The following is a 26833-nucleotide window of genomic DNA, read 5'->3' as shown; positions in this document are numbered from 1 at the left end:
CCCGTGGCAGTTGCTGATCAGCAAGGACTCCAGCCTGGACCTCAGCAGAACACAAGCTCCAAAAGAGGCAGGCGGAGGAGGTGGTGAGAAGCACAGAGTAAGGGGATCTTGATGCCCTCGGCTGCTCACTGTAAAGAGCTGATAGTTCCGTACCAGGTCTTCTGGCCAGGCCCCTGGCACAAAAGCCCCTTTCCTACTCCCAAGGTTCCCTCAGGTGCATGCAGTTCCTCTTGGGGAGCCAAGCTTGTCAGCTAACCTCAGAACGTCCCAAATGGGAGAGTGCCAATTTTCCTGCCTCCATCTCACCTCCACAAATGATGCCATCAGGTCTCTCAGCTCCTGTCCCCACTAAGTGCAGAAAGGGGTTAACCGGAGAGTGCACCCGCCCAGAGGTACTGACCAGCATTTCATCACCTGGGGCAGGGCTGGAAAACTTCCCCTCATGCCTCAGCCTGAGGCCTAAGCTCACTAGTCAGCATGAAACATTCTAGTGACACTACCGGCCTACAAACACGAAGGCCATCCCCCCACCCCAAACCACACCCCCTGACAATGAAAGGAATAAATAGCTGAGCAGTGTTTATTGTGCACTGGATATAACTGTGATGTTAATCAGCTTTCTAAGAGTCTCAGGCTGGGCACCAATAATGCAGCCACCCACAAAACTGTAGCCACTTACCCAAATCTTGGTTAAAATATTTTTTTAAATGAAAGCTTAACCTCTGCAGAAGGTGACACCACTCTCCAGGGACCGCTTCCTACTCACTCAGCTGGGGAAGTGTTTGAAGCCCTGACCTGGGTCATCATACTTGGGTCTGACACTGACATCCATGGGAGATGTTCGCTTCCCATGGAAAGTAGCGTATGTATCCCCTAGGTCCCACTAGAGGCTCCCTGAAAAGTGTGTCAGGTACTGTACCACCTTTGAACAACCAACAGACGCTCTCTGACAGCTCCTATAAAATTGCTATATGGAATCCACTCTTAAGAATACTCTAGCCAGCCATTATACTGGGGATACACACACGGATACATCTGCCTATCTCTGCAGATGCTGGGATGCACACAGACTGACTTATAGTTACTCTGTATGTGTGTGTGTGTGTGTGTGTGTGTGTGTGTGTGTGTGTAGTCAGAGTCAAGGAGGAGAGCTGGACACACCCCAGGGTGTTGCTGTCTGAATGTGTCTTGCACAAGATCTCTTCAACCTCTTGTCTGTCTAACGTACCTGCCTCCTGACGTGATAGGGTGAATCCCCGTGTGTCTCACTCTTCGGCGCTTTCCCCAGCTCCAGCTGTGACGCAGTCACTGAAGCAGCTACAGGCAGGGTGCGAAAGTTTTATCTGCAAAATGTGGTGGTTTTGGGTGTGGAGATGCAACCAAGTGAAAACCAGACATGCTGTTATTTATTCTGCTTCTGCAAAGACAACTGAAACCAGAGATGTGGCATCACACCAACAGGCCACAGTGGTGCCCAGCTGTGCCACTATAGCGGACACACAAACCAAGAACTTGGCACCAAAAGAAGATTTTCTTATTTAAAAAGAGAGAGAGTTTCAGACCAGCTTGGTGTAAACTTAGTGATGGATCTCTTCTGACTATGAAGGGATCTCCAGGCTGTGGTCACTGGGAACCTCGGAGACCCAAGGAGACATGGGTAATTATTATAACAAGTTTATACTACAGTAATATTAGAAGTGGGTCTGAGCCGCAAAGCTTGGATCTGGATCACCACATTTCAGAGATGCCTGGGTTTGATCTGCCCAATGATAAAGATAAGGATCAGCCACGATGTTAGAACCTGGATCTGAACCCTCCAAAGTTAATTTCCAATTTATAGAATTGGATGCCCAAGCTCTTTACAACCCAACATAGAGGTAATGCTTTGCACAGCCCTAAGCTGCAGTCAGCTCTGGGGTGCAATATGGCAATCACTCTGCACCAGCTACACTCTCCAGCATTTGTTGGCAGAGGAAGTGAAGGATAAGTTCTCTTTTGAAATTATCGAGTGAGTGAGGGTGTTTGGGATGCCAGAGTAATTATTTAATTGCAATTTGGCTAGGACAAAAAAATCAACACTCTTACTCTTGCCAAAAGTGGCATGGATATTTTAATGGGTCTCCAAGTTTTACGTGTCCTCCAAAAGACGACACTCCCCCATCTGCCTGTATCCATCTGTCATCTCTTGTCTTACGCTCAGACTGTAAGCTCCTTGGAACAGGGGCCATCTTTTTGTTCTGTGTTGACACAGTGCCTAGTACAATGGGCTCCTGGTCTGTGTCTAGTAATCCTAGCCACTTCGGTAACACAAACAAACAACGATGCTTCCAGGAGCACGGCACCCCTACCACCACACTGGACGCTAGCTCAGTACAGATCCCGAGGGAAGAATGCTTCCTACCGGGTCACCCTCACTACACCCTGCAGCACCCAAGCTGCAGTTGGTGCTCAGCCATCCAAGTACTGACCAAATCTGTCACATCTCACAGATATAATGGTACCTAAGAATCCCCTTAGGAACTGCAGCACATCCCGTGTGTGTGTCCTGCATGGGTACAACAGGGAATCTGCAATGTTTTTAAGTCCTGGGCTATCACTGGTTCACCTCCACTAGTGCTAGCAACGGAGGGCATAAACCAGTGTAGAATGGACAAGACAGAGCACAGGTGTTCTTACCAATGTGGGATCATGGTGATGAAATTCCCACACCCTGTTTACACTAGTGCGTCACTACAGCTACCACCACTGGTGCAACGATTGGAAAGTGCTGGAGGAGATGAGGGCTAAGATGCCAGCAGAGAGGATGCCCTATTACTGTGCTCTGCCAGTGTAGCCAATGCTGCAGGTTCCTTTCCCCTGCCTAGGATGTTTGACTGTAAGGGGGGCTCTTTCCTGGGATGGAGGATCTCCCCTAAGTAAGCTGTGCTGTGCGGGAGATTTGCACAGCACTGAGTGAAGCAGGTTTGACAGAGAAGCATCTTCCTGAACCTTCCTGGCTGATGTGGGGCTGAGACAGCTCTCAGCAGAAGGAAAACACTGTACGGCTTCTAAAGGGTATGACAAAGCTCTGTCCTTGTCTCCATGGGTCCCGCGTTTCCTGGCTAGCCTCAGAGGCTCACTGTGACCCTCCACGTAACCCTTCTCTCTCTAGAGACAAGGGTCACAGTCTACTGAGTCATTTTCATCATAAGCCAGTGAGGGAGGTGAGGAGAAGCTATCCTCCCTTGCACAGTCTCTGTTGTCTCCCAGTCTCAGTGATTAATCGCGCGGTGGGGGGGGGGGAAGGGGCGGGGGGAGGAGATGGGAGGAGCCCAGGCCCGCCCTCTACTCCGGGCTCCAGCCCAGGGACCCTAATAGTATCAGCTATGGTAGCTGACCTTTTAGAAACATGACACGTACAATTCCCTGGGCTACTTCCCCACAGCAGCCCCCACTTCCTCAAGCTCCACTTCACCCTTACCTCAGGGCCTCCTTCCTTGTGCCTGATATGGTGTGTACTGCTCATTCTCTCCAACAGCACAACTTCCTCCCACAGCTCCTAACATCCACGCCCCCTGACTAACTGGGAGGTTTTTAACTAGTTTCAGCCAGTCCCTAATTGGCTTCAGATGTCCCAATCAACCTAGCGTTCTCCCTGCCTTCTGGAAAGGTCTTAATTGGCCTCAGGTGTCTTATTTGACCTGGAGCAGCTGCCATTTAACTTATCCTGGTACCAGGGATTTGTTTAGCCTGGAGCTAATATATCTATCTCCCACTACTTTTCTATAGCCATCTGGCCTTGCCCCATCACAAAGGGGAAAGGAAAAGGGAACGGCCAGTGTTTTGCCATGGACGCTGTCAGATTCTGACAGGGAGCCACCCCTTGAACACTTCCCTCCAAGAGACACAGGGCCTGGGTTTAGTTCTTAGCAGAGGAGCAGCTGCCCGCAGAAAGCCCTGCTGCAGTGACACTAATTGCCAAGCGAGCAGAGAGGCCAAGGACTGCATGGTCCAGGGAGACTGAACTTCACTGTCAGCAGCACAGGTGGGCCCTTCACGTCAGGACTGAGGCCCGTCGCTGCGCGGAGTTTACACTGTTGCTGCCCAGCCTGTACGTGTCCAGGAGAAAAACAGAGAGCTTCACTTGCTGGGGCCCTCAATCTGGCACCTTCTGCCGGCAAGAAACACTCTCTCCCTCCCGTACATGCACACTAAACAGACAACAACAACGTCCCCCTTGGCAGCAGATTTGGTGCTGATGGACACTATGAAAGCAGTCTACAGGCCAGAACCATCCCACCGTGAAGGGGACACGGGAGACAGAGATCATTCTAGGGACTGGGGAGACAGAGGTCGAGAGCGGGGATAGAAAAAAGGGGAAATGGGCTCCTGGTCTGTGTCTAGTAATCCTAGCCACTTCAGTAACACAAACACACAACGATGCTTCCAGGAGCACGGCACCCCTACCACCACACTGGATGCTAGCTCAGTACAGATCCCGAGGGAAGAATGCCTCCTACCGGGTCACCCTCACTACACCCTGTAGCACCCAAGCTGCAGTTGGTGCTCAGCCATCCACGTACTGACCAAATCTGTCATACCTCATAGATATAACGGTACCTAAGAATCCCCTTAGGAACTGCAGCACATCCCGTGTGTGTGTCCTGCATGGGTACAACAGGGAATCTGCAATGTTTTTAACTCCTGGGTTATCACTGGTTCACCTCCACTAGTGCTAGTGGAAACTCTCCTCATTTCTTTGGCTGTTTCGTTAGGAGGAAAGGGGAGCTTGTTATAAGTCATAAACACACCAACATTTGTTATCCGTGCAGAATAAGCAGGCAGAGAAGGGAAAGGTCCAACAGGTCCCATCTCGTCCTTCTCCCTGCCGTGGTCTCTGCGGGGATGGAATTAAGATCGACTAGTCTGAGGGAGAGGCAGGAGTCTTGCTGTTGCCACCTAACTGTAACCGCCTCCAGCTGCCATCGCCTCGTGCCTGCGTCACAGGAATCTCTCCCTCTTTTAAGAGCTCACTGGCCCGGAGAGAGGGGACCGCCACTGACTGGACCGAGCAGCCAGAGGGGCATGCAAGTGCCGGAACATCCAAAAGGCCTGTGCCACTGTGGGCAAGCGAGGGTTAAAAAGTGAAGCACAGCTCCGTGCATCCCACCTGGGAGCTGAGAGGATTCACCCAGCTTCAGCGGCCTCCCGCTGTGGCACAAGAACCTAATCCATAATTCTTCCTTTCAGCGAGCTGGCCCTCTCCCCACAGCCAGGCTCTGAGCCCTATCAAATATTCATTGCATCTCGTGCTAAATAATAGATCAATGTAATAACAGGCGAGTCGCAGCTAATCACAGCTTTTCACACCCCGCACAAAAGGCACCAGGAGATGGGCAGGGGCAGGCGGAGCAGCAGGGGTGCCCGCAGCCCAGCCTGTCAGGCTGAAATGGTGGCACACGGTATTGGAAATGGTAGTCCAGGCCTTGCCCGGGCCCCTCCCCAGCAGGAGCTGCAGCTGCAGCCCGCCTCTAAAGACGATGTATTGTGACACCGGCGGGGCACCGAGCGGGTTCCTCTGGCACCAAGGGTGGAGAGATGCTGGAGAGCTCTCTGGAAAGAGAAAGGGAAGATATAGGAAGGAATGATCCTGAGGGGCTGGGTGGCAGACGTAGTGCCACAGCCAGGGCTGGTGTTCAAACCCTGCCTCGGGTCAAGGAAACACGAGAAGATTTGGCTGGTTCCAGTTTAACTCCCTGGACACACCACAAAGCCTCCAAGCAATCGAGTCTATTGCCAGTCTCTGCTTAAGGGAAGCCAAGGACTGGCATAGCAGTGGGTGCTGCAGGTCAGGACTGGGGAGCAGCAGCAGACAGTGTGGGGGAGCCCAAGACTGGAACAGCAGGGCAGGAGGGGGCAGGTCAGGATTGAGGGGCGTTGGCAGAGCCATGCTGTACCATCACGGCTTCCATCTTAGAAGTGAGTTCCCTGAAAGTGGTGACTCCCTACCAGGGGACACCATAGGATGCCCTGGATCGCCCGTCACTCTGGCTAGATAGGCAGCAGGTATGACTGTAGAGATGCAGCTGGATCACAGGCAGCATCTGAGCTCATCAGCAGAGCCTACCAACAAGAATCAGTCTCCAGTCACTCCAAGAAAGCACAGCCTTCCTTTCACCCACAGCAAGGGGGTACTTTTGTTTGCTTTGACCTTCTGTTCATTCCTGTGGCAACAGGCTCACGTCACAGAGTGTGCCGCTGAAGGCAAGGCTGGAGTGAGGGCTCTGAGGGCCCATAGCTGGTGCTAAAGCCCTTGAAAATAATTAAGCAAAAACAAAGCTAATTGTGACTGACACTGGCCCCCTGGAGAGTCATCAATCTCATTCCGTCTTTCCAATGACCTTGATGACTGCAGAGCGGGGAAGGGAATGGTGCTGAACCACATAGGTGCCTGAGCACCCCAATTCCTCCCAGTATGCTCAATGTATATGCTGAGCGCTTCAGTCCTCAGAGAGGAAGGCAGAGTCTTTGCCAGTGTGTAGACAGATTAAATAGACACATTGTGCCAAATCCAGTGAGCTCCCAAGCACCCGCCACTGTTATTGATGTCAGTCAGTGTGGAGGGCACTCAGCACCTCAGAGATCAGCTCGATAAGGAGGAAAGATGATAGACAGCTGTGATTTTTTTTTTCAAGGTCACAGGATCACCGCTCAACTTCAAAACCCCAAGCTCTTGCTGCACATCTACAGGTCGTTGGGTTTTGAATGATACCGTTCGCATCAAAAGTCAGTGGGGAAATGGCAGAGCCTTCTGCTGGAAATTCACAAATGAAATCATTAATTCAAACAGACGTGGGAATTTTTAATACAGCTGTTTGTAAAGAGCTAGGAGAACTGCAGACAAAAGGTGCTGTATCAGGGCAGGGTATTATTAAGTATTATTGCTGTTCTGAAATCAAAGTAGGTTTAAAAAAAGATACTCTGCGAATTTCCTTTTGCCTAATTCTGAATGACATGGTTTTTTAAACACCCAGGAGGAGGGTTGGAAGGAGGGTATGTTAAAATCTTGCTGTCTGTTAATTGCTTTGGACCAGATGATCCCATGATCCAGAAGTGACCTGGCCTTAGAATCGCAGCTGAATGAGAAGAGGGAAGGGAAGGAGAGGGTGATGAGAAAGGGTCCAACCCTGCTCAGTGCTGAGCACCCTCAATTTCCATTTGCCTCAGTGAGAGTAGGAGGGGCACACCACCACTCAGCCAATGCTCAGAATCTCACAGAATTGGGCCCAAAGGAAAGGGCACTGACCGCGCTCATCCTGTGGTCAGCTACCACCTGATATACATACAACACAACCAAGGATAACTAGGTATAAAGCGATATACACACGACAGTTACACTGATTTACACCCACTGAGAATCTGGCCCGAGAAGTGAGGTCCCCTGCGGGGAACAGGCCGCCAGCTGATTCCTTCGACATGCACCGCTCTACAGAGACCTTTACAAAATTAGGCGGATCGAGAGAGCAATCTGAGGGTCAAGTGCTGATCCAACCCGTGTAAGTGTGAGAAAACAAAGTTGTGGGTCAGAACTGGGCCACTGTGGCCTCCCCACAACACCCACATGACCAGAATATAGGGAGCAGAAATCAAGAGAAAATGAATAAAGAAACATTGGGAGCTGGTGGTCATTATATTCCTGACCCCTCCAGGGTGTGTGGTTGAAGAAGCCATGACTTGGGATGAACTTGCTCTGAACAGCTTGCGGGGGGGAGGGAGAGAGAACATTTTTTAAAAAAGCAAAAAGAAACCTTTCTATTCAACTCACAGGTGAGGCCTGACTTTAACTCAGCTGTGAGAAGAACAGAGAGAGTGCCAGGGATGTCCCGCTCCCTGGATCCAAATGCAATGTTAATAGCCAGCAGGCAGCGCCACAGGGAGACCTGAGAATTGCCTATTTGGGGTTTATTTCTTTCTATACGTTCATGTTGCTGACAGGTGATGTACTGGCAGCTCAGGTCACTCCATCTCCACAACAGGAACAGCACGGTCAATGGCAATTCGGGCTTCCCCCATGAATGGGCCCCAAACCACACCTGGGGAGACCCCTTCAAGGAGTGAGCTAGTTGTTCAATCCCCATAGCCCATTCAGTAATTGGGCTCTCTACTGTGACTGCCAACAAGCAGGCCACATGTGCTGGGGGTTGTTTGATGCTGTCTCCTGCCCACTAGAAACTGGCCTAAAATCAACAATTCATTTCACACTGGGCACTGAACAGCCATCAACGAGAAACCATTTTTGGTCGCTGCTTACCAGGACTGGATGCCAAGCAGCAAGCTAGAGATAAAAGTCTCTCCACGCCACTAGCACTCCTCCCTGAAGAGGTGTTTTCTATCCAGCTGCTACTTGCATGGCCCCATTACTCTAGTAGCTGACTTAAGAGTTTGACTTCAAGGCAGTTATGCTAACACTGGTGAGACGGTGACATCAGAGAGATGTGTGGTGGGGTTATGACTTCGGTAGTAACTCAGCCAACCATCATGCAGTTGGTCTGCTCTTATTCACGCACTGAAATCCTACTGGTTAAAATGGTGTCACAGTTGCTTTGGGTTTCTTTGACATTATAGAATCACATGGAACAGGGCTGAAAAGGGCTCGGAATGGGTGTGAAAGGGGCATGGCTACACAGGGCCCCCACAATATAGCACAGCTCCACCCACAGTCCCACTATTGTTTATGATCAAATGATCAGCAGTGAAGTAAACAGTGACATTTACATTCAAGGCAATTTAAACCTCTCAAGGCCGTTGTTTCAGGCTGGCTCTCTGCAGACTTGGGCGGACAGCATTGCATCGTAACTCACATATGGAAAATCCAAATGTCTCATGACGTGAAATCTGCAAAATAACTTCCTTCTCGCCCAGTCACTAGCCAGCAAGAGGAATTTTAACCATCTCTGGGGAACATTCTCTCTCATTTTCCCTCTCTCTACATAAAGAGATCTCTATTTTTCTATAGCTATATCAAAGCTAGGCCCACCACATATAATACGGATCAAAACCCATGTTAAATTAAAGTCAGGTAATTCAGAGAGAAGGCTCTGAACACCTTAACTCTGCCCCTTGGGTCTATGCATTAGAGTTTTTCTCCACATTATCTCACCAAGTTAATACAGACCCCAATTTTTGAAACTATATTGACAAAAATGCTCACATGTAACCACAGCAAACAATTAAATGTGCACAAAAATGTGTCTGTTTATAAAAATCTGACTGGTCCAATGCTGTGCACACGCACCTAAAGTTATAGAAAAGAGTGCCAGTCCAGTGCAACAAAATACTACATTGGTCCAAACAGCATGTGACATTATAGCGTCATGTGATCAGATCACGGATGAGCCCATTGTAAAGCTACACGAAATGGGGAAGAGTTGAGAGCACTGTGCAAGAGCCAAGACTCTGACCGGCCTGATATTGGTACTGCTGAATAACAAAGATCTCAGAAAACAGCTTCCCCTTTTCATGTTTACGGTACACGTGATTACAAATGAAAGAAATTCAAAATTAAAGAAGTGCAAAAGAAAAATAACATAAGTCTGTCCATGTGGAAAAGACGTGTATATGACATATACATAAAGAGTATGTCACATTTTTAAATGCTATTACATAAGTATATCTGACCTGAAATGTGCAAAAGGGGCTGTTTTCACAGTATTTCACAAGACAGTGTATCATCTAATGTATGTCCCAGATGTAAAATATTTGCAGCTTATAGAGAGCAATTATGAGTCACATATATTTTGGTTCCACTAACGTGTGAGCACATGGGGTGAGCAACTAGCATTCTGAGTTATAACAGCAGTAGTGCCATGATAGGAGAGCGTAGCACTGCTGTCACGCCCCTACAATCACTTCCTTTCTAGATACACAGAGACTTCAGCAGATCTCGTTAAGCAGGTGCCATTGGATAATTCAAGTGCTGGCTCTAGAAAGTTGTTGTTTAAATTACTCAGGACTCCAAACACGACAGATGCACAAGAGCTCAAGACAGAGCTATGTGAGGACAAAAAGTGACTACGACTAAGTTGCAGTAATCCAAGTAATGCTATTATAAGTAGGGCAGTAGCACCACAATAGTTCAAATTGAGACTAGCTTACTGTTTATTTGATATTATAAGTATGACCATGTTCTATGCAAGATGTGGCCTATACCCCAGGGGTCAAGTGGGTGACAAGATCAACACTTATTTCAATCTAAGGGATAGGAGGTGATTTGTTTGAAATCAGGAATAATTGTGTTACAGGCTCTGGGCGCTGCTGGAACTTAATGGATGTTGTTCCTTTAAAGAAACAAGATGCTTCAATTCCAGCTGCTCAGTGAATGGAGGGGTAAAATCACCAGCCTCCCCCTCCACTGTGTCTGCTTTGTCCATATAGCATCACTGCCTCAGAGGGGCCTGGGGACACCTGCATCCACACAACTCTGGAAACTACTGACTTCAACAGGAAAGCAAGAGAAACATGCATGTGCCCTACGGGTACCTGTGATATCTGTCTGTGCATCGTCTGTCTCTGCTGCTCTGCTCTTCCACTCCATCTCTTTAATTTCCGGCACATAGAAGTCCCCTTGGCGTGCCAGGGGGCACACGAAATAGATGCGGTCTCCTTTGTAGATCTCCAGCCTGGGATGGGCGCACAGCTTCCTCTCCTGAAAGAAAGCACAGGCACAAGTTATCCATGCATCCTATCACTCTGCAAGCACCACGACATCACAGGGCCATCTCTCAGTGTGATTCTCTTGACCAGCAGTTCCCAGTCAGTGGCTTGTAACACTCAAGGGAGCTGTGACTCTACTTCTACCCTTGGTCTCAGGCCAAAATCCAGTCATTTGGACCTTGTCCACCTCAGACACCAGGGCCTGAACCAGTGAGATGCTGAAAGGTGCTGACGCCCCTCAACTTGGCACTTAGATATCACAAGAGGTGCCTTAGAAATACCATGGACAGCACAGGGTAGAGGAGAGAGAAGACAGTCAAAGGAATAGAGGATGCTCATCTCATCACAGGACTGGGCTCCTGGAGTTACCACCCAAACCACCGTGCCCATTTCCACATTCTTCTCTCAAACATCACAAGAGCATGCAAAGGACTGTGGGAGTCATCTGAGGAGAAGAATTTCAGTGAGTGGCTGCACAGGGAGGCCATGGTATGAAAAGAGGCTGAGGATCTCTGCTCTGGACCCATGGAGAGGCCGCAAGGTTCAGAGCAGCCTGTTCATCGTATAGTGCCCTACCTGTGTTCTCCTTGGGATGGAATGGGGATGCATTCTACTCTGAACTGACAGTGAGTTGTGGCCCTGCAGCTGTGCAAATTTAACCCCAGAGCATTTCCGGTTAGATGACAAAATCAATCCTCAAAAAGAAAAGGAGTACTTGTGGCACCTTAGAGACTAACCAATTTATTTGAGCATAAGCTTTCGTGAGCTACAGCTCACTTCATCGCATCCGATGAACTGAGCTGTAGCTCACGAAAGCTTATGCTCAAATAAATTGGTTAGTTTCTAAGGTGCCACAAGTACTCCTTTTCTTTTTGCGAATACAGACTAACACGGCTGTTACTCTGAAAAAAATCAATCCTAGTTTTCAGTACGAATGTTTCAGAACACACTGATTCCTCAGAGGGTAACCATCCGGGGGGGGGGGGGGGGGGGCTAGTTATGGGGCAGGGCCAACCTTCGCTGGCTCAATGTGCTCAGCTGAGCAAAGATAGAGGATGCTGCATTTGGGGAGAAAGCTAGATTCCCGTGGGTTGCGCTGCAGATCTTTCAAGTCAATCCCCAAATGACATTAGCTAGGATTCCATTAGGAGGCTTTCCCCAGAGCTGCCAGTACACTGGGTTATGCTACATCACACCCTGCCAACCTACATCAGCACAGCTTAACACCTGATGAGCTGCTACCAATGTCAATGGAGCCCACCCCACTTACCCCGTTCTGACAGTTACATCTGTCCTATGCACAGAGGCTGTGTCGTCACCAGGAAAAAAGTTGTATTTGTAACCCATGTTAAGCTAGCACATGTTACAATCCCAGTGAAGACAAGGCATGTTAGCTAGTCCAGCTAAACCCTCGGGCTTTAACCTGTGTAGCCTGTCCTGCCATGAAGCCAATGAAATAGACTCTCTCTGCAACAGCCAGCATCCAAAGGGTTAAAGCAATCTTTCCGAGGAAGGGAAGCCAAAGCAAATCAAACCCTCTTCAACAGGACAAGCTGAAACTTGTGCAGAAGCCTTAAGGACTCAGCTCCATGCCCGGCAGAGAATTGGCCTCCTCTCCCACCAGCCTAGAGATGGGCTAAAATTAAATCCTGGTGTGAACCCCGCTGTGTTCAATGGATTTGCCGCAGGGATGAACCTGGGCCAGTGTCTGTGTTTCATTCGCAGGGCCCTGAGAAGCAGATGTTCCTCTGCTGTTGTTACTGAAGCACTTGGTAACTGACACGAGCAAGGGGGGCTCCGCAGAGGCCCGGCTACTGCTCCGGCCAGGGACCTGCTGAGCCTGAAAGCCCACCCCTCAGCACGGCTGTGAGAGTCCTCAGCACATGCTCAGCGCTTCTTGGAGTGATTCAGATAATCCAGAAAAGACAGATCAAGCAGCTCCTTCCAGAAATGCAAGAGAAGGGGAGTTTGAGGCTACTTCATGAGATTTCAGACAACTTTCCCACCCCTGCTGCTCCCCTCACCCTTGGCCACAGTCCCCCGTCCCTCCCTCCTCACTAGCCCACTGTAAGGCTTTCAGCGATCCAATGAGTCCAGCTCTGCATCAGCTGCTGGAAGAGGCAGTCTCGCTGAAGCATGCCTTTCTGAATCCGCAGGTGCCAGCTGAGCTGGACTGGGGGCGGGAGGAGGGCACGAACAGGAGAAGACTCACACTGGTACCATGCAGGATCAAACCAGCAAAGCTCAGGGGACTTGGGGGGATGGACTCCACATTGAAAGAACAGCTGGACATTCTGACTAACACCCACACCTCGCCCGCCCAGCAGCTGTGTTGTTTGACATCTCTTACGGTTTGCCTGGCAGAGGGGGCTGACTGTTGATGGCAATGCTGCGATTTGGGGGCGGAGACGGCAGGCGGGTTGTTTTTTCTTTTAAAATAACCGGTAACTTTATTTTGGGATGCGCAGCACAGGCTCAAACCCATGTCCCCAAATAGCCCAATGCCGAGACAGCCTCTGCCAACTCGCTGCAGCATGATCCCTGCTCTGTAGCTGCAGGGCCTGGAAAGCAGAAGGGACGAAGGACACAAGCTGTATTAACAGAACAGCAAGAAAGGGTGACGGTGCTGGAAAGGGGACTTTAAACAGCAAGAGGAGATAAAGGAATGAACAGTGCAGGGGATGGGATACAGACACTCCTACATCACTAGCTCATATCACTGTAAAGTCCTGATTGACAGCTGTGACCACAGACAGTGTGCAGCCAGTTTGGGGGGTCTCAGTCTAGGTTCTAGCAGACAGGTTTCCGCCCTCACTAGCTGCCTCAAGAAGCCTCTCTGCTAAGCAAATGGGCCATGGAGAATAAACTCCTTGAGAGAGTCTCTCTACAGCACTGTCACTGCCTCTCGTGGCTGGATTTTATCCCTCCCCCTCTGAGGTAGGGAGGTATCAACTCCCATTTTGCTGATGGGGGAAGTGAGGCACGGGGCGGTTAAGTGACTTGCCCAGGGTCCCACAGGGAGCATGTGGTGGAGCAAGGAACTGAACTCCGATCTCCCGAGGCCAGTGCTCTGTCCACAAGTCCATCCCCTCTTCTACTGCTCCGTTAATCCCATGACTATCACAAGCACGAAGGTAACATTTCTGTGTTTGAACGGCAGGGAGCAGAGCGGCACACTAGACAGAGCAGAGAACAGCCCTGCCGGCTCTTGAAAACCTTGGCCTGACCCGAAATCCCACACCTCCCAGGGAGGGCAGCTCTGGGCGGCCTTGCCCCTGGCACATCATCATAATGAACAAACACCAATGTTTAAAGCCCGGAAGGTTCACGCCAAGGGGGCCAGACCTGCGTGAGTCTTTAGCCTTCTTGATTCCTGACCCAGAACTGGCTGCTTGGTCTAATAATGAAATGGGGGATACTGTGCAGGGCTCCCCAGCTGAGGAGCAGGTGGCTGAGCCAGGCTAGCAAAACCCAGGTGGTCAATAGCAACAGCAGGGCAAACTTTTTCAAACAATGATTCCTAGAGGAACCACAGTGAAGTGAGGGACAGCGTGTGAAGCTGCTGCACAAAGCCCAGGTGAATGGTTTTTGCCTGGGTGCCAGACACAGGGGTCCTCATCGTGCCCCATGACCTGTACAGCATTTACAGCGCCACTCCCCACCCACAGCTAGAGTGCACAGGCCACATCACTGCCACAGACACCTGGTCCCCCAGTACACACGCCCACATGGCTGCTCATGGAGCTGGCACGAAGCATGTCCCAGGACTGGAGATTCCCCCACACATCCCCTCTACAACTCACCCCACACCATGCAGCGGAACTGCGATATGCATTGCATCTTAGCTTTGCGTGTCTAGGGGAGACGGGCTCTGGGGGAAATGTTTCTTCTCCCCACAAAAGGAGCTTTAGACAGCCTTGGCTGCTGCTATGGGAGCTTTTTCTCCCACAGCTCTGCTGATCCATCTGTCTTGATCTGGAGCACCCCCTGCAATTGCAGTCCTGGGAACCCACATGGTTCTGTCCTCAACCTTGACTGCAGCAGCCCCTGCTACTCAAGTGCAGAGCTCCCCACGCCACTTGATCCTGCCCTGCAACCACCTCTAGTACTGCACAAAAGGAAATGGGAGTGAACAGGGTGTGATATTAGCTCTGCAGGGAAATCTGCCTCTATCTAATTCATAAAACCAAGAGCTGATGAACTTCCCTCAGTGCCTGAGCTAGTGAAATCATGGACAATACCACACAGCAAACGTCAGAAGCCACAGTGCCACTGCTGATGGCCACTGACTGCTGCCTTCCCCCTTTCACACATGCAGTGGTATGGCAGCAGCCAGCTCCCTGTCACCTCTCACTTAACAGCTGGTGAAAGCTCAACACCCTTCCAGGATGCTCCAAGAAAGCTGCCGGTTCAGACGCTGCATCAAAGCCATGCTAAAAACAGCTCCAAGAGCAGGCTGCTTGCTATATGAGAGGCGGGTGTTATTCCAATTCTACAGAGAGGGAAGCTGAGCCACAAAGAGGTTACGGACAACATTTTTCGGAAGGGGCCACACCCAAGGCCTGATTTGTGGAAGCATGGCGCACCCGAGACTCAAGATGAAGTCAGGGGATTCTCCAGGTGCTCAGCACCTCTGAAAAACCAGACCCAAAATATTTCAGGTTGGGCCTCTGAAAATTAATCCAAAATTCAATGGCCACTTCTGGAAATGTTGGTGTTAAGCTTTCCGTGCCTCAGTTTCCCCATCAGTGAAATGGAGATAATGGAGGAAATCAATTTCTTGTTCCAGTCTCTTCTTTGTCTGTTGCAGGAGAGCCAAAACCAGTCCCTCTAGCATAACGTTGCTACCCACGGAGCAGGCAATATCTGGCATGATTCAGTGGAGTGTACCACTGTAAAGAAATCACATTTCTGACAAGGACACTGGTCCCTTCAAGAGGCTAGAGGGAACACGGACAACCTTCCAATCCATTTGAAGCATCTACAGCTCCTACTTGAAGGCAGGTGAAACAATATCAAACACAGATCAAAAACGGTATTAAATAAAAAGGGTTAGAGTTGTTTTTAAAGGCAGACCAGAGACAGCTCTCATCTCTCTTGGTTTTTTAAAATTACAAACCAAACAAGAACCCTTCCTGCTGTTGTGCCCCTTGGGCCTTTAACTCAACTCCATCAGAAAACTGAAGGTCAATAAGTTATTTTAAATTATTGCAACAAAGCCCAGAGAATGAACTTTCAAAGCTTTACAGCCTGCAGGAGACATGTCCAACTAGAACTCCAGCACCAAGAGTGGCCATCAAAACAACAAAACGGGATTTCAAACAGGAGGCACCCAACAAGGAGATGTTCCCAGGGCATCTGCATTGGAGAGTCTACGCTCAGGCTCATCATCTGCCCCCAACACATCCAAACTCAATGTTCTGCCCCCCTCCATGATTTGACACTACCCATCCCAGTATTTATACTCTGCCCATCACCATGATATCAGAATGCTTAACGTATATAAAAGATCAACACAAGGTCGTAGTCTTTTCTCCTCTTCACATTCAGAAGAGGATAGGGCTGGCTAGAATTTAGCTTCTCTATTCTCCCCCCACTTGTAAAGAAAGACAGAGTAGAGGAGTTTCTGTATTTTTACATAGTAATGTACGTCACCACAGTAATGTTTGCTGGCAGACTATGAAACAGAGGTGACTCTTGCCTGTGGTCCTGCAGGCAGGCAGGTTTGTGGTCATCCTCGTCTCTCGTGGAAGGCCACTGAACAGACATGGCTCTGTCTCCAGCTCCTGCCAACCTTTCCCGATCCGGTAAGAACTGCATTGCACTTGATGACTGCAGGTCTCTCAGGAGTTTGTGGTCATGAAGGAGAAACAGTCTCTGGGTTGTTATTATGACCTAATAAGAGCTCTGAAGACCAAACCTAGGAATTCAAACTAACTTTGACATCCTCTGGAGCCAACTCACGGGTCACTTTGACCAGGTTGTGCCTGACAGGATGGGATGAAGTCTCCTAGCCAGCTTGAGGGGGAAGAGGATAGTTGCTATTTGGCCACCTAGAATCTGGGAGGAGGCCAGGAGAACTCTTAGGTTGCATATTGTGTTGACACTAGTGTGGCAAATGCTTTCTGTTGAGAGTGATGGTTTGGCTTTTGGCTAACTCTCAAGTGCTTCTCTCTACCTAATAGCATCACTTCTTTCTTCCCTGGTTTAATTTTAGCCAGCTGCTCCTCATCTAAGATCAGACCTCATTCAGGCACCAAGATAGTAGGGTAGTGGTACGGTTTGTTCTTGAGATAAAAGATTTGTAGAGATGGGCGTCATCAGTGTATTGCTAGCATTTAAAGAGCGCAGGTGAAAAAACGGTTACCTACCTCTCGTAACTGATGTTCTTTGAGATGCGTTGCTCATGTCCATTCCAATAGGTGCGTTTGCGCTGCGTGCACGATCGTTGGAAGGTTTTTCCCCTAGCTGTATCCGTTGGGTCAGCTGTGGAGACCCCTGATGTGGCGCCTTTATGGCAGTGTATATAGGTCCTTGCCAACTCGCCGCCTGCTCAGTTCCTTCTTGCCTGAATACTCTGACAGAGGGGAGGCGGGTGGGATTTGTAATGGACATGAGCAACACTTCTTGAAGAACAACAGTTACGAGAGGTAGGTAACCATTTTTTCTTCTTCAAGTGATTGCTCATGTGCATTCCAATAGGTGACTTCCAAGCAGTTTCCCTGGGGGAGGGGTCAGAGATCACCTGGTTGCTGAGTGCAGGACTGCCCAGCCAAAGGCTGCATCGTCCCTTGCCTGCTGGGTAATGGCATAGTGTGATGTGAAGGTGTGGATGGAAGACCACGTTGCTGCCTTGCATATGTCCTGGATAAGGACCTGCGCCAGGAATCCTGTGGACGACGCCTGCGCTCTCGTGGAGTGCGCCGTAAGCAGAGGGGCTGGAATTTTTGCCAGGTCATAGCAAGTCCTGATACAGGATGTGATCCATGACGAAATGCACTGGGACGAGATCAGGAGCCCCCTCATCCTTTCTGTGATTGCAATAAAGAGCTGTGGTGACTTATGAAATGGCTTTGTGCACTAAATGTACAATGCTAGGGCACATCTAACGTCCAGGGAATGGAACATGCACTCTCTGTTACTGGCATGGGGCTTAGGGAAGAACACAGGTAAAAATATGTCTTAGTGCACAGGAAACTGGGAGACTACCTTTGGCAGAAATGCAGGGTGAGGGCGTAGCTGCACCTTTTCTTTATAAAAGGCCATATAGGGGGGCTTGGAAGTCAGCGCTCTGAGCATGGAGACCCTTCTGGCCAAGGTTATGGCCACCAGAAAGGTCAACTTCCAGGAAAGGTAGGACAGAGGGCAGGTTTCCATGGGCTCGAAAGGGGGCCCCATGAGTGCAGACAGGACCAGACTGAGGTCCCACTGGGGAACAGGCCGTCGTACCTGGGGATAAAGTCTGTCTAAGCCCTTGAGAAACCTGCCCACCATGGGATTACCAAAGACTGACCCACCCGCTGCCCCCAGGTGAAAGGCCAAAATGGCAGGAAAGGTCTACACTGAGAGATGATATTGCTAAACCCTGCTGCTTAAGGTAAAACAGGTAGTCCAAAATAAGGGGAATTGGCGCTAGCTGTGATTCGGTTCCCCTTTGCCGAGACCAAATGGAAAAACACTTCCACTTTGCCAAGTATGTGGCACGAGTGGAGGGTTTCCTACTTCCCAGCAGGACCTCCCTCACTGGGTCCGAACACTGAAGCTCAAGAAGGTTCATCCATGGAGTTTCCATGTCAAGAGGTGGAGGGGCTCCAGATTGCGGTGTTGCAGACAGCCGTGGTCCTGTGTGATTAGGGTAGGGCACACAGGAAGCGTCACCAATCTGTCCACTGAGAGGTTCAACAGCATGGTGAACCAGTGCTGGCGGGGCCACAATGGCACTATGAGGATCAAGGAAGTACCGTCCCGGCGAGTCTTGAGGAGGACTTTGTGTATGAGAGGGAAGGGCAGGAACTCATACAGCAGGTGACTCATCCATGAAAGGTGAAAAGCATCTGCAATGGAGCCTGGGCTGTGGTTCAGGAAAGAGCAGAACCTCAGGCACTTCCTGTTGCTCCGCGTCACGAACAGGTCTATGTGGGGAGAGCCCCACCTCTGGAAAATTGAGTGTGCGATGTCCAGCCTGTGGGACCATTCGTGACCGTGAAATGAGCAGCTGAGGTGATCAGCTAGCTCCTTTTTCGCTCCTGGAAGGTGCGACGCCTCTAAGTGTATCGAGTGGGCAATGCAAAAATCCCACAGCTCGAGGGTTTCCTGGCACAGGGGAGAGGAGCGAGCACCACCCTGTTTGTTTATATAGAACATCGCTGCAGTGTTGTCCATCAGCACCGACACACATGCACCCTGCAGGCGGGCCTGGAACGCTTGACATGACAGACAAACAGCCCTCAGCTCCCTTACGTTGATATGCCGCGATAGTTCTGTGTAGGACCACAGGCCTTGGGTTCTGATATTGCCCAGGTGCGCTCCCCAACTGAGCGCCGAGGCATCTGTGACTAGGGATAGCGTAGGCTGGGGTTTGGCAAAGGCACAGACAACTTGTGGTTGCAGCCACAAGTGGAGAGACTCGAGGATGCGAGGGGGGAGGGTAACTATTGTGTCCAGCGGGTCCCTACCCAGCCTGTGCACCTGCGCCAACCATGCCTGGAGGGGCCGAAGGTGTAACCTGGCGTGCTGGACCACTTATGTGCAAGCTGCCATATGCCCTAATAGTTTCATGCAATTTCTGGCCGTGGTTGTGGGAAACCAGCGAAAGTTTTCGATAATGTCCTTGAGTGCTTGGAAGTGCAGCTCAGGCAGGAACGCCCTGGCTTGCGTGGAGTCCAAGAGAGCCCCTATGAATTCTATTCTCTGCATCTGGGCCAGTGTGGATTTGGGCACATTCAATATGAGGCCCAGCCTGTGGAATATGGCCCTGGCCAGGGACACATGCTCTGCAGCCCGTGCTTGGGACTCGGACTTGATGAGCCAGTCATCTAGGTACGGGAATACTTGCACCTGATGTTTGCGGAGGAAAGCTGCCACGACTGCCATACGCTTGGTGAATACCCAGGGGGCCGCCGAGAGCTGATAGTGCTTGCCGCTGATCACGAATCTCAGGAATCGTCTGTGGGCCGAGATAATGGATATATGGAAGTACACATCTTTCAAGTCGAGGGCAGCGTACCAGTCCCCCGGATCCAGGGGAGGAATGATGGCAGCCAGAGACATCATGCGAAACTTCACTTTCCATATGAATGTTTTGAGGTCTCGCAGATCCAGGATAGGCCGGATCCCACCCTTGGCCTTGGGGATAAGGAAATAGCCAGAGTAGAACCCCTTGCCCCTGAACTCTTGAGGAACCTCCTCTATTGCCCCTAAAGCGAGAAGTGATTGCACGTCCTGCAAGAGGAGTTGTTCATGAGAAGGGTCCCTGAAGAGGGACGGGGAAGGGGGATGGGAGGATGAGAGGGAACAGAATTAGATAGAATATCCCACCCCTACTGTGCTGAGGACCCAATGATCAGACGTGATCTGGGACCAAACACAGTAGAAGTGGGAGAGTCGATTCACAAAGGGGGGGTAAGGATCCGAGACTGAAATTGATGCTCCGTCCTCGGGCGCATCTTCAAAAGTTTGGCTTCAGGCCAGGGGGCTGTTTGGCCAAACCCTGGCCTTGGCCTGAGGAGGACTGTGGTGGGTGCCCCCTATTATTTGTGCCCCGTCTCCTTGTCGAGTCTCGCCTAGGAGGCCCAGAGTAGAAGCGGGATGGGGGCTGAGGCTTAAAATGCTTTCTTTGAGGTGCAGGGGTGTGGATACCCGAAGACTTCAAAGTCACCCGTGAGCCCTTAAGACTGTGCAGGCGAGTATCCGTATTTTGGGCGAACAGGCCCGGACAGTCAAAGGGGAGGTCTTGGATTGCGTTCTGCACCTCAGGTGGTATCCCCAACACCTGGAGCCACACACTGTGTCTCATTGTGATGGCGGTGGCTATTATCTGAGCCGCCGAGTCCACCGCATCTAACGTGGCCTGGAGGGAGGTTCTGGAGACCACCCTGCCCTCCTCAAGGAGCATGCTAAACTCCTTGCGTGAGTCAGCCGGGAGCAACTCCTGGAACTTTGCTAACGAGCTCCAAGAGTTGAAAGTATAGTAGCTGAGTACCGCTTGCTGGTTGGCCATTCGAAGCTGGAGCCCCCTGGTCGAGTAGACCTTCCGGCCAAAAAGGTCCAGCTTCTTAGCATCCCGTGACTTAGGTGCGGGACCCGACTGTCCTTGCCGCTCTTTGTGATTTTCCACATTGACCACCAGAGTCCCTGGTTAGGAATGGGTGAAAAGGTGTTCATACCCTTTCTGCAGCACAAAATAGCATCTTTCCACCCCTTTAGTGGTGGGTGGTATAGAGGCTGGAGTCTGCCAGACCACCTTAGCGGTGTTTTGGATTGTTCTTATGAGCGGCAAGGCCACCCTAGAAGGACCCTCAGGAGCAAGGATGTCCACCATTGGGTCAGACTCCTCCATGACCTCCTCTGCCTGGAGACTGAGGTTTAGGGCCACCCTCCTATGGAGGTCCTGATGTCCCTTGGTGTCCATTGCTGGTAGGGTGGTGGTGGTGCCCGCCACCGCCTGGTCTAGCGAGGAGGAGGAGGATGCCTGTGGGACAAGGTCTTCCTGCCCTTCTAGCTCTCTGGAGGCCAGGTCAGGTATCTCGGAGCCTCCCGTGATTGGAGGTGGCTCTAGTGTCACTGATGGCGCTGGTTCGGGTTCTGCGCCTGAGCACGACAGCCCAGAGTCCTTGTCTCGAGCGGGGTCCTCACGAGCCCTTGGGATTTGGCGAGCCAGCGAGATTGCTGGGGGTGGGGGTCACAGGGTGCAGATGCCACCGATGCTGGCCTGGAGCCCTGACCCTGATGGTAGGCCCAAGGGGTCCAAAAAGGCCATTGGACTGGACCCTGCCACTGGGACAGCCAGGTGACCGCCGGTGCCGATGATTCCACCAGTCTGTAGTGCTGGGACCAGTGCTGGGACCAGGAGCAGTAGTGGCCGCGTCTAGAGACAGAAGACTCTGCGTCTGACTTGGACGAGTACTCTGTGCCAGACCACGCCAGGGTGGAGCCAGATGGTACCGGGGAGATGGTGAGCGGCACCATAACATCATAGGTTTGCCATGATGATGAACTAGAGGTGGTGCCGCCATAGGTGCCACAGCCCCGTGCTGTGCTGGGATAGAGGCTGTAGCCAGTGCCGTCGCCGGTGCTGCTGACGGTGCCTGGACCCGCACCTGCAGGACTGGGGACTGCGCCGTCATGGCAATGAGGTCCCGTGCTGCCTCGTAGGTGTCCAGTGTGGAGGGAAGGTCGAGCTCTTCTTCCAAATCCTCCCGAGTCGGGGAGTCCACCAGCACCAGACTCAACAGTGCCAGGCCTTGAGGTGTCCCACCAGAGGACGCACCCCGCTGGAATCCCCTCATGGCTTCTTGACGGGGGAATGATCCCTATCCATCGTCTTTTTCTTATGCGGCACTGGGGACTGTGAGCGGTGCCGCCTGGTGGCACTGACCTTACAAGTTGGGGAGCGGCACCAGTCCTCGGTGCCGGGACATCCTCTATGCCGGGAGGAGTCCTTCCGGTGCTGGCTGTAGGCGAAGGGCCAACTCCATCAGGAGGAGCTTCAAACGACAGTCCCGCTCTCTCTTAGTCCTAGATCTAAAGCTCCTGCAAATTGGGCACTTATCTGTCTGATGGCCCTCTCCTAAGCACTTGAGACAGGCAGTGGGCAGACTGCATGTGGGCATAGGTTTCACACACCTCTCGCATGCTTTAAACCCCTGCAACCGAGGCATGCCCTGGTGCCTAGGGAAACTAGGGTGGGAGAAGCCCCCCGAAGCAAGTCCAACTAACTACAAACTACTATATAACGAACCAACAACTTAGAAAAAGGAACCACTACGTAGGCACTTGCGAATGCAAGAGACTGAGCTGCTCCAATGACCGTTACTGGCAGTAAGAAGGAACTGAGCAGGCGGAGGGTCGGCAGGGACCTATATACACTGCCATAAAGATGCCACTCCAGGGGTCTCCACAGCTTACCCGACGAGTACAGCTAGGGGGAAAACCTTCTGATGATCGTGCACGCAGTGCGCGCACACCTATTGGAATGCACACAAGCAATCACTCGAGGAATTAATGTTGCGACAGGCCATGCTGCAAAGTTTGAATCCAAACCCGAGAAAGGCCTTTACTTTCATGTACATAGCTTATGTCCGATGTTAGGCATGTGACACATATCTCTAACAGGCCGCTGTCCACACTGTCCCCATTCTACAGATAAATGGAAAACATCAGTCGCCAGCGTATCCATCCAGTATCTGCCAGTGATGTGAAATTCACTTTAAAGAAAGTTGGAAGACATGACATATGAAATGGACATAGGGCGAATGGCTTTAGGAGGAGAATATTGGTTACAGTGCGTTGGCTACACTTCCTTGGGAATTTTCACACTGCCCCAGAACAGTAGGTACAGACATCAGATGTACTCGCTATTCACTGGTATTCATGGAATGCCACTGCCTCCTTGAGAATAGCGGTTGGCTTAAGTGTCTTCTTCCAGAGTTCCAGAACATACCCTCGAAACATTCACATAATGGGAAGAAACTCTAGAGAAATCAGAGATTGGGAGAGTGGGATTGTTTGTGGAATGCAGTGAGCAAATCACTTAATTTCTCATTGGTTTGATCTCGAGCAAATCATATAAATTGTTCTGTGCTTCAGTTTTCCCTTCAGTAAGGTGGGGATAATAATACTTCCTATCCCATAGTTGGGTTGGGAGTCTCTGTTCACTTGGTCTCCCTGAAGACCCCAGAAGTTCAGGAGCCAAACACAGCTGAGATGAGCCAAGCAGAGGGGATGGAACGGAAGCAGCCAGATACACAGAGTCCTCCCTTGGACTCCTGACAATTTAAACCTTCATATGGACACCAAAGATGTCTTTTAGCCTGGCCAATCAGATGATTAAAGGACAGATGGCTAATTGCACTCAGCCCTATTGCTCACAAAGAACTGGAGGGAAGTCACCTCCTCAATTGTATTGGCTCGCTAGTAGCAAAAGAGAGGACTCCAGGATTCCCGTCTGATTCCTTCTGGGAAAATACTGACACTCTTGTACACTTGTTGCTCCTGCCTCTCTACTTCGAATATGCCTGGTGTATTTCCTCTGGTGTTTGCAGCCATTCCAAGTATGTGGAGAGTCACGGCCACAACCTTTAGGATGCATCTAAACTAGGAAGAAGAAAAAAACACCCATCTTGACACTGGCGATTCCATGCCACTCAGCTCCTCTCAGGAACAGGGCTGCGAACAAGGTTCCCAAACCTTCCGCAGCAACTGGTTTCTAAATTAGAGGTAAAAGAGGACACCTGCTGGTTGCCACACCAATCAGGTCTGCTTTTAAGCAGCCTCAAATCATCTTCGGAAGATTAGGCCAAATGGGGTCACAACAATATGCCGCATTGTTCAGTCCTTCCCACCAGGGAGCTCCGTTCCTCCTTATGATCTTTGCTCAAAGGGAAGCAGAGCTGCTTTTTGACAACCCAAATGGGGAGAAAGGAAAAACAAGGAGCTTGGGGGCTAGGCCTGCTAGGCTGCTTTCTCAGACCCTGCAGGGGCTGCTCTAGGCACTGGGTAAACCAACACCAATGAACACCCTTTAGCCCTACACATATCCCCCACCTAGGATTTACAGATCTCATAACAGAAGGCCCTAGGAATGCCCCCATAGCAGGATATACAGCATACATCATTTGATAGCCAAGGCTTGGCTACAGAGCCAAAACCATACGGAAAGCCCTCCAGAGACCCACTAGTCAGCTAGCCTCATGTCCATCTCCAATTTATCCCTGCACAGGCTCACATGCAAGCGTTTGCAGATAAAAGACTGTGCGCGCGCGCGCACACCCACACAGACAGGTATTTAAAATCAGCTCACTATATGCCCAACTACCTAATTAATGCTCATTAATGACTGTGCAAAACAAACATGGGTACAAACTAAAAAGCTGACTATGGATTATCTGGCCCATTGGATATATCCAGAGGGCCGTAACAACACCTTGCTGCAGGACATCCCAAGCAGCATGGGGGGTCAGTAGAGGATTGCTAGACCTAGAAGAACTTTTGGAAATACTGAGCCAAATGCTCAGCTTATGTAAATTGGTGTAGCTCAATGTAGCTGCAACCATAGGGAGGAGGCTGCAGTACTGAAGACAGAGATGAGGAGGACCTGGGTAAGAGTGTTAGTTGCACAGAAAGAGAGAAGAGGTGAGATCTTCAGCATATTCGGAAGGAAGAAACAGCAAGATGCAGACATCACCTGGACATGACAGGAGTGGAAGGAGTTGAGGAAGACCATCGTGTTTCAGGCTTGAGTGATCGGTGGCAAGTTCAACAGGGAAGAGTGGCAAGAGTTTTGAAAGAAAGATCAGGAGTTCACATTTGGCCATATTAGGTTTTAGCTGATGGTGAGAAACCCAGGAGGAAATGTCCAAGAGATAGCGGTGAGAGGTGAGATTGGATGGCAGTAAACAGGTCAAGAATGGAGCAGTAGACACAGGAGTCCTCAGCAAAGAGAAGGTAGCTGAAGTTGTGCGGGTGGGTGAGATCACTCAGAGAGATGACACAGAGAGAGAAAAGAGAAGGGGCCAAGGACAGAGCCCTGTGCTGGATCCCCAGAAAAAGCTGGAAAGGAGAGGAAGAGAACAAACCAAGAGATGCTGCAGGAATGTCAGAAAAGCACAATGGAAAAAGAACCAGGAGAAGACAGTATCAAAGCTGAGGGAGGCCATGATTTCAAGCAGGAGAGTGTGATAAATGATGTCAAAAGCAGCAAGGTTGCAGAGGATGAGGGTGGAGTAGAGGCCCAGTGATTTGGCTAGGAAGAGGCATCTGGAAATCACGGTGAGAGGAATTTCAATGGAGCAGGGAGGAGAATGAGGGAGGTGTAGGAGTGGGGAGTAAGGGGAAGCAGGAGGTGGGAGGGGAGGGGATCACTTGGCCAGGTTGAGCGGTCAGATGAAGGGAGCAGGGGGACAACTTCAGTGTCAGTGCAGAGGGGACAAGGAAAAAAAGAGAGATCAAGAGCCCAGCCCACCAATCTTCTCTGCGAAGAAGCTGGTGAGATCTTGTGCAGAGGGAGAGGATTTCAGGAGGGAGTCAAAAGCTGCAAATAAGCCATGTGGATTGTTGGTTTGGAATCCACTGAGGGTGAAATAATATTGCTTGTCAAGAAACATAGCAGAAGCGAAAGAGGAGAGAATACATTTGTGGTGTCTTTCTCCGGAGAAGCTCAGTGGAGAGGAGAAGAACAATCAGGGGTTGGAGAAAGTGAGGGTGGGCAGTTAGTGGTACCAACTTTAAAATGGGAGAGAAGGGGGTAAAACAGGGTTGGGAAAACTATGGCCCGGGGGGGCCGCATCCGGCCCTCCAGATATTTTAATCCGGCCCTCGAGCTCCCGCTGAGGAGCGGGATCTGGAGCTTGCCCCACTCTGGTGCTCCAGCTGGGGAGTGGGGTAGGGGCTTGCCTCACTCCGCGCGGCTCCCAGAAGCAGTGGCATGTCCCCCCTCTGGCTCCTATGCATAGCGGCAGCCAGGGGGCTCCGCATGCTGCCCCTGCCCCAAGCACTGCCCCTGCAGCTCCCATTGGCCGGTAAATGCAGCCAATGGGAGCTGCAGGGGCGGCACTTGCGGACAGGGCAGTGCGCAGAGCTGCCTGGCTGCGCCTCCACATAGGAGCTGGAGGGAGGACATACCGCTGCTTCTGGGAGCTGCTTGAGGTAAGTGCTGCCCAGAGCCTGCACCCTTGACCCCCTCCTGTGCCCCAACCCCCTGCCCCAGCCCTGATCCCCCTCCTACCCTCCAAACCCCTCGGTCCCAACTCAGAGCACCCTCTTGCACCCCATCACTGATTCATCAGCTTAGAAAAGAGAGCGGAGTAGGGAAGTGAGTAGTAGAGAAATTATGGCTACTGTTGGATTGGAGGTGCAGAGATGGGAAGAAGGGGGCAGGTGGGAAATGTTAGAGGAGAGGAGATGGAACTAAGGCATGGAGAGC

The 26833-nt window shown here is 50.9% G+C and overlaps 1 protein-coding gene across 1 annotated transcript in view; it reads right to left on the bottom strand.

Moving 5' to 3' along the window:
* The window catches only part of TEX264 (testis expressed 264, ER-phagy receptor), a 126566-nt gene that overhangs the window by 15554 nt on the left and 84179 nt on the right, over positions 1-26833 (bottom strand). Inside the window, exon 5 of the mRNA XM_037905330.2 lies at positions 10519-10684. Coding sequence (XP_037761258.1) covers positions 10519-10684 — 166 coding nt within the window. The remainder of the gene's footprint in view (positions 1-10518; positions 10685-26833) is intronic.

The sequence above is a fragment of the Chelonia mydas genome, chromosome 7 (assembly GCF_015237465.2).
Source record: "Chelonia mydas isolate rCheMyd1 chromosome 7, rCheMyd1.pri.v2, whole genome shotgun sequence".
NCBI lineage: Eukaryota > Metazoa > Chordata > Testudines > Cheloniidae > Chelonia > Chelonia mydas.
Note: the sequence above shows the minus strand (reverse complement) of the source record. Positions and strands in the feature narration are given on the sequence as shown.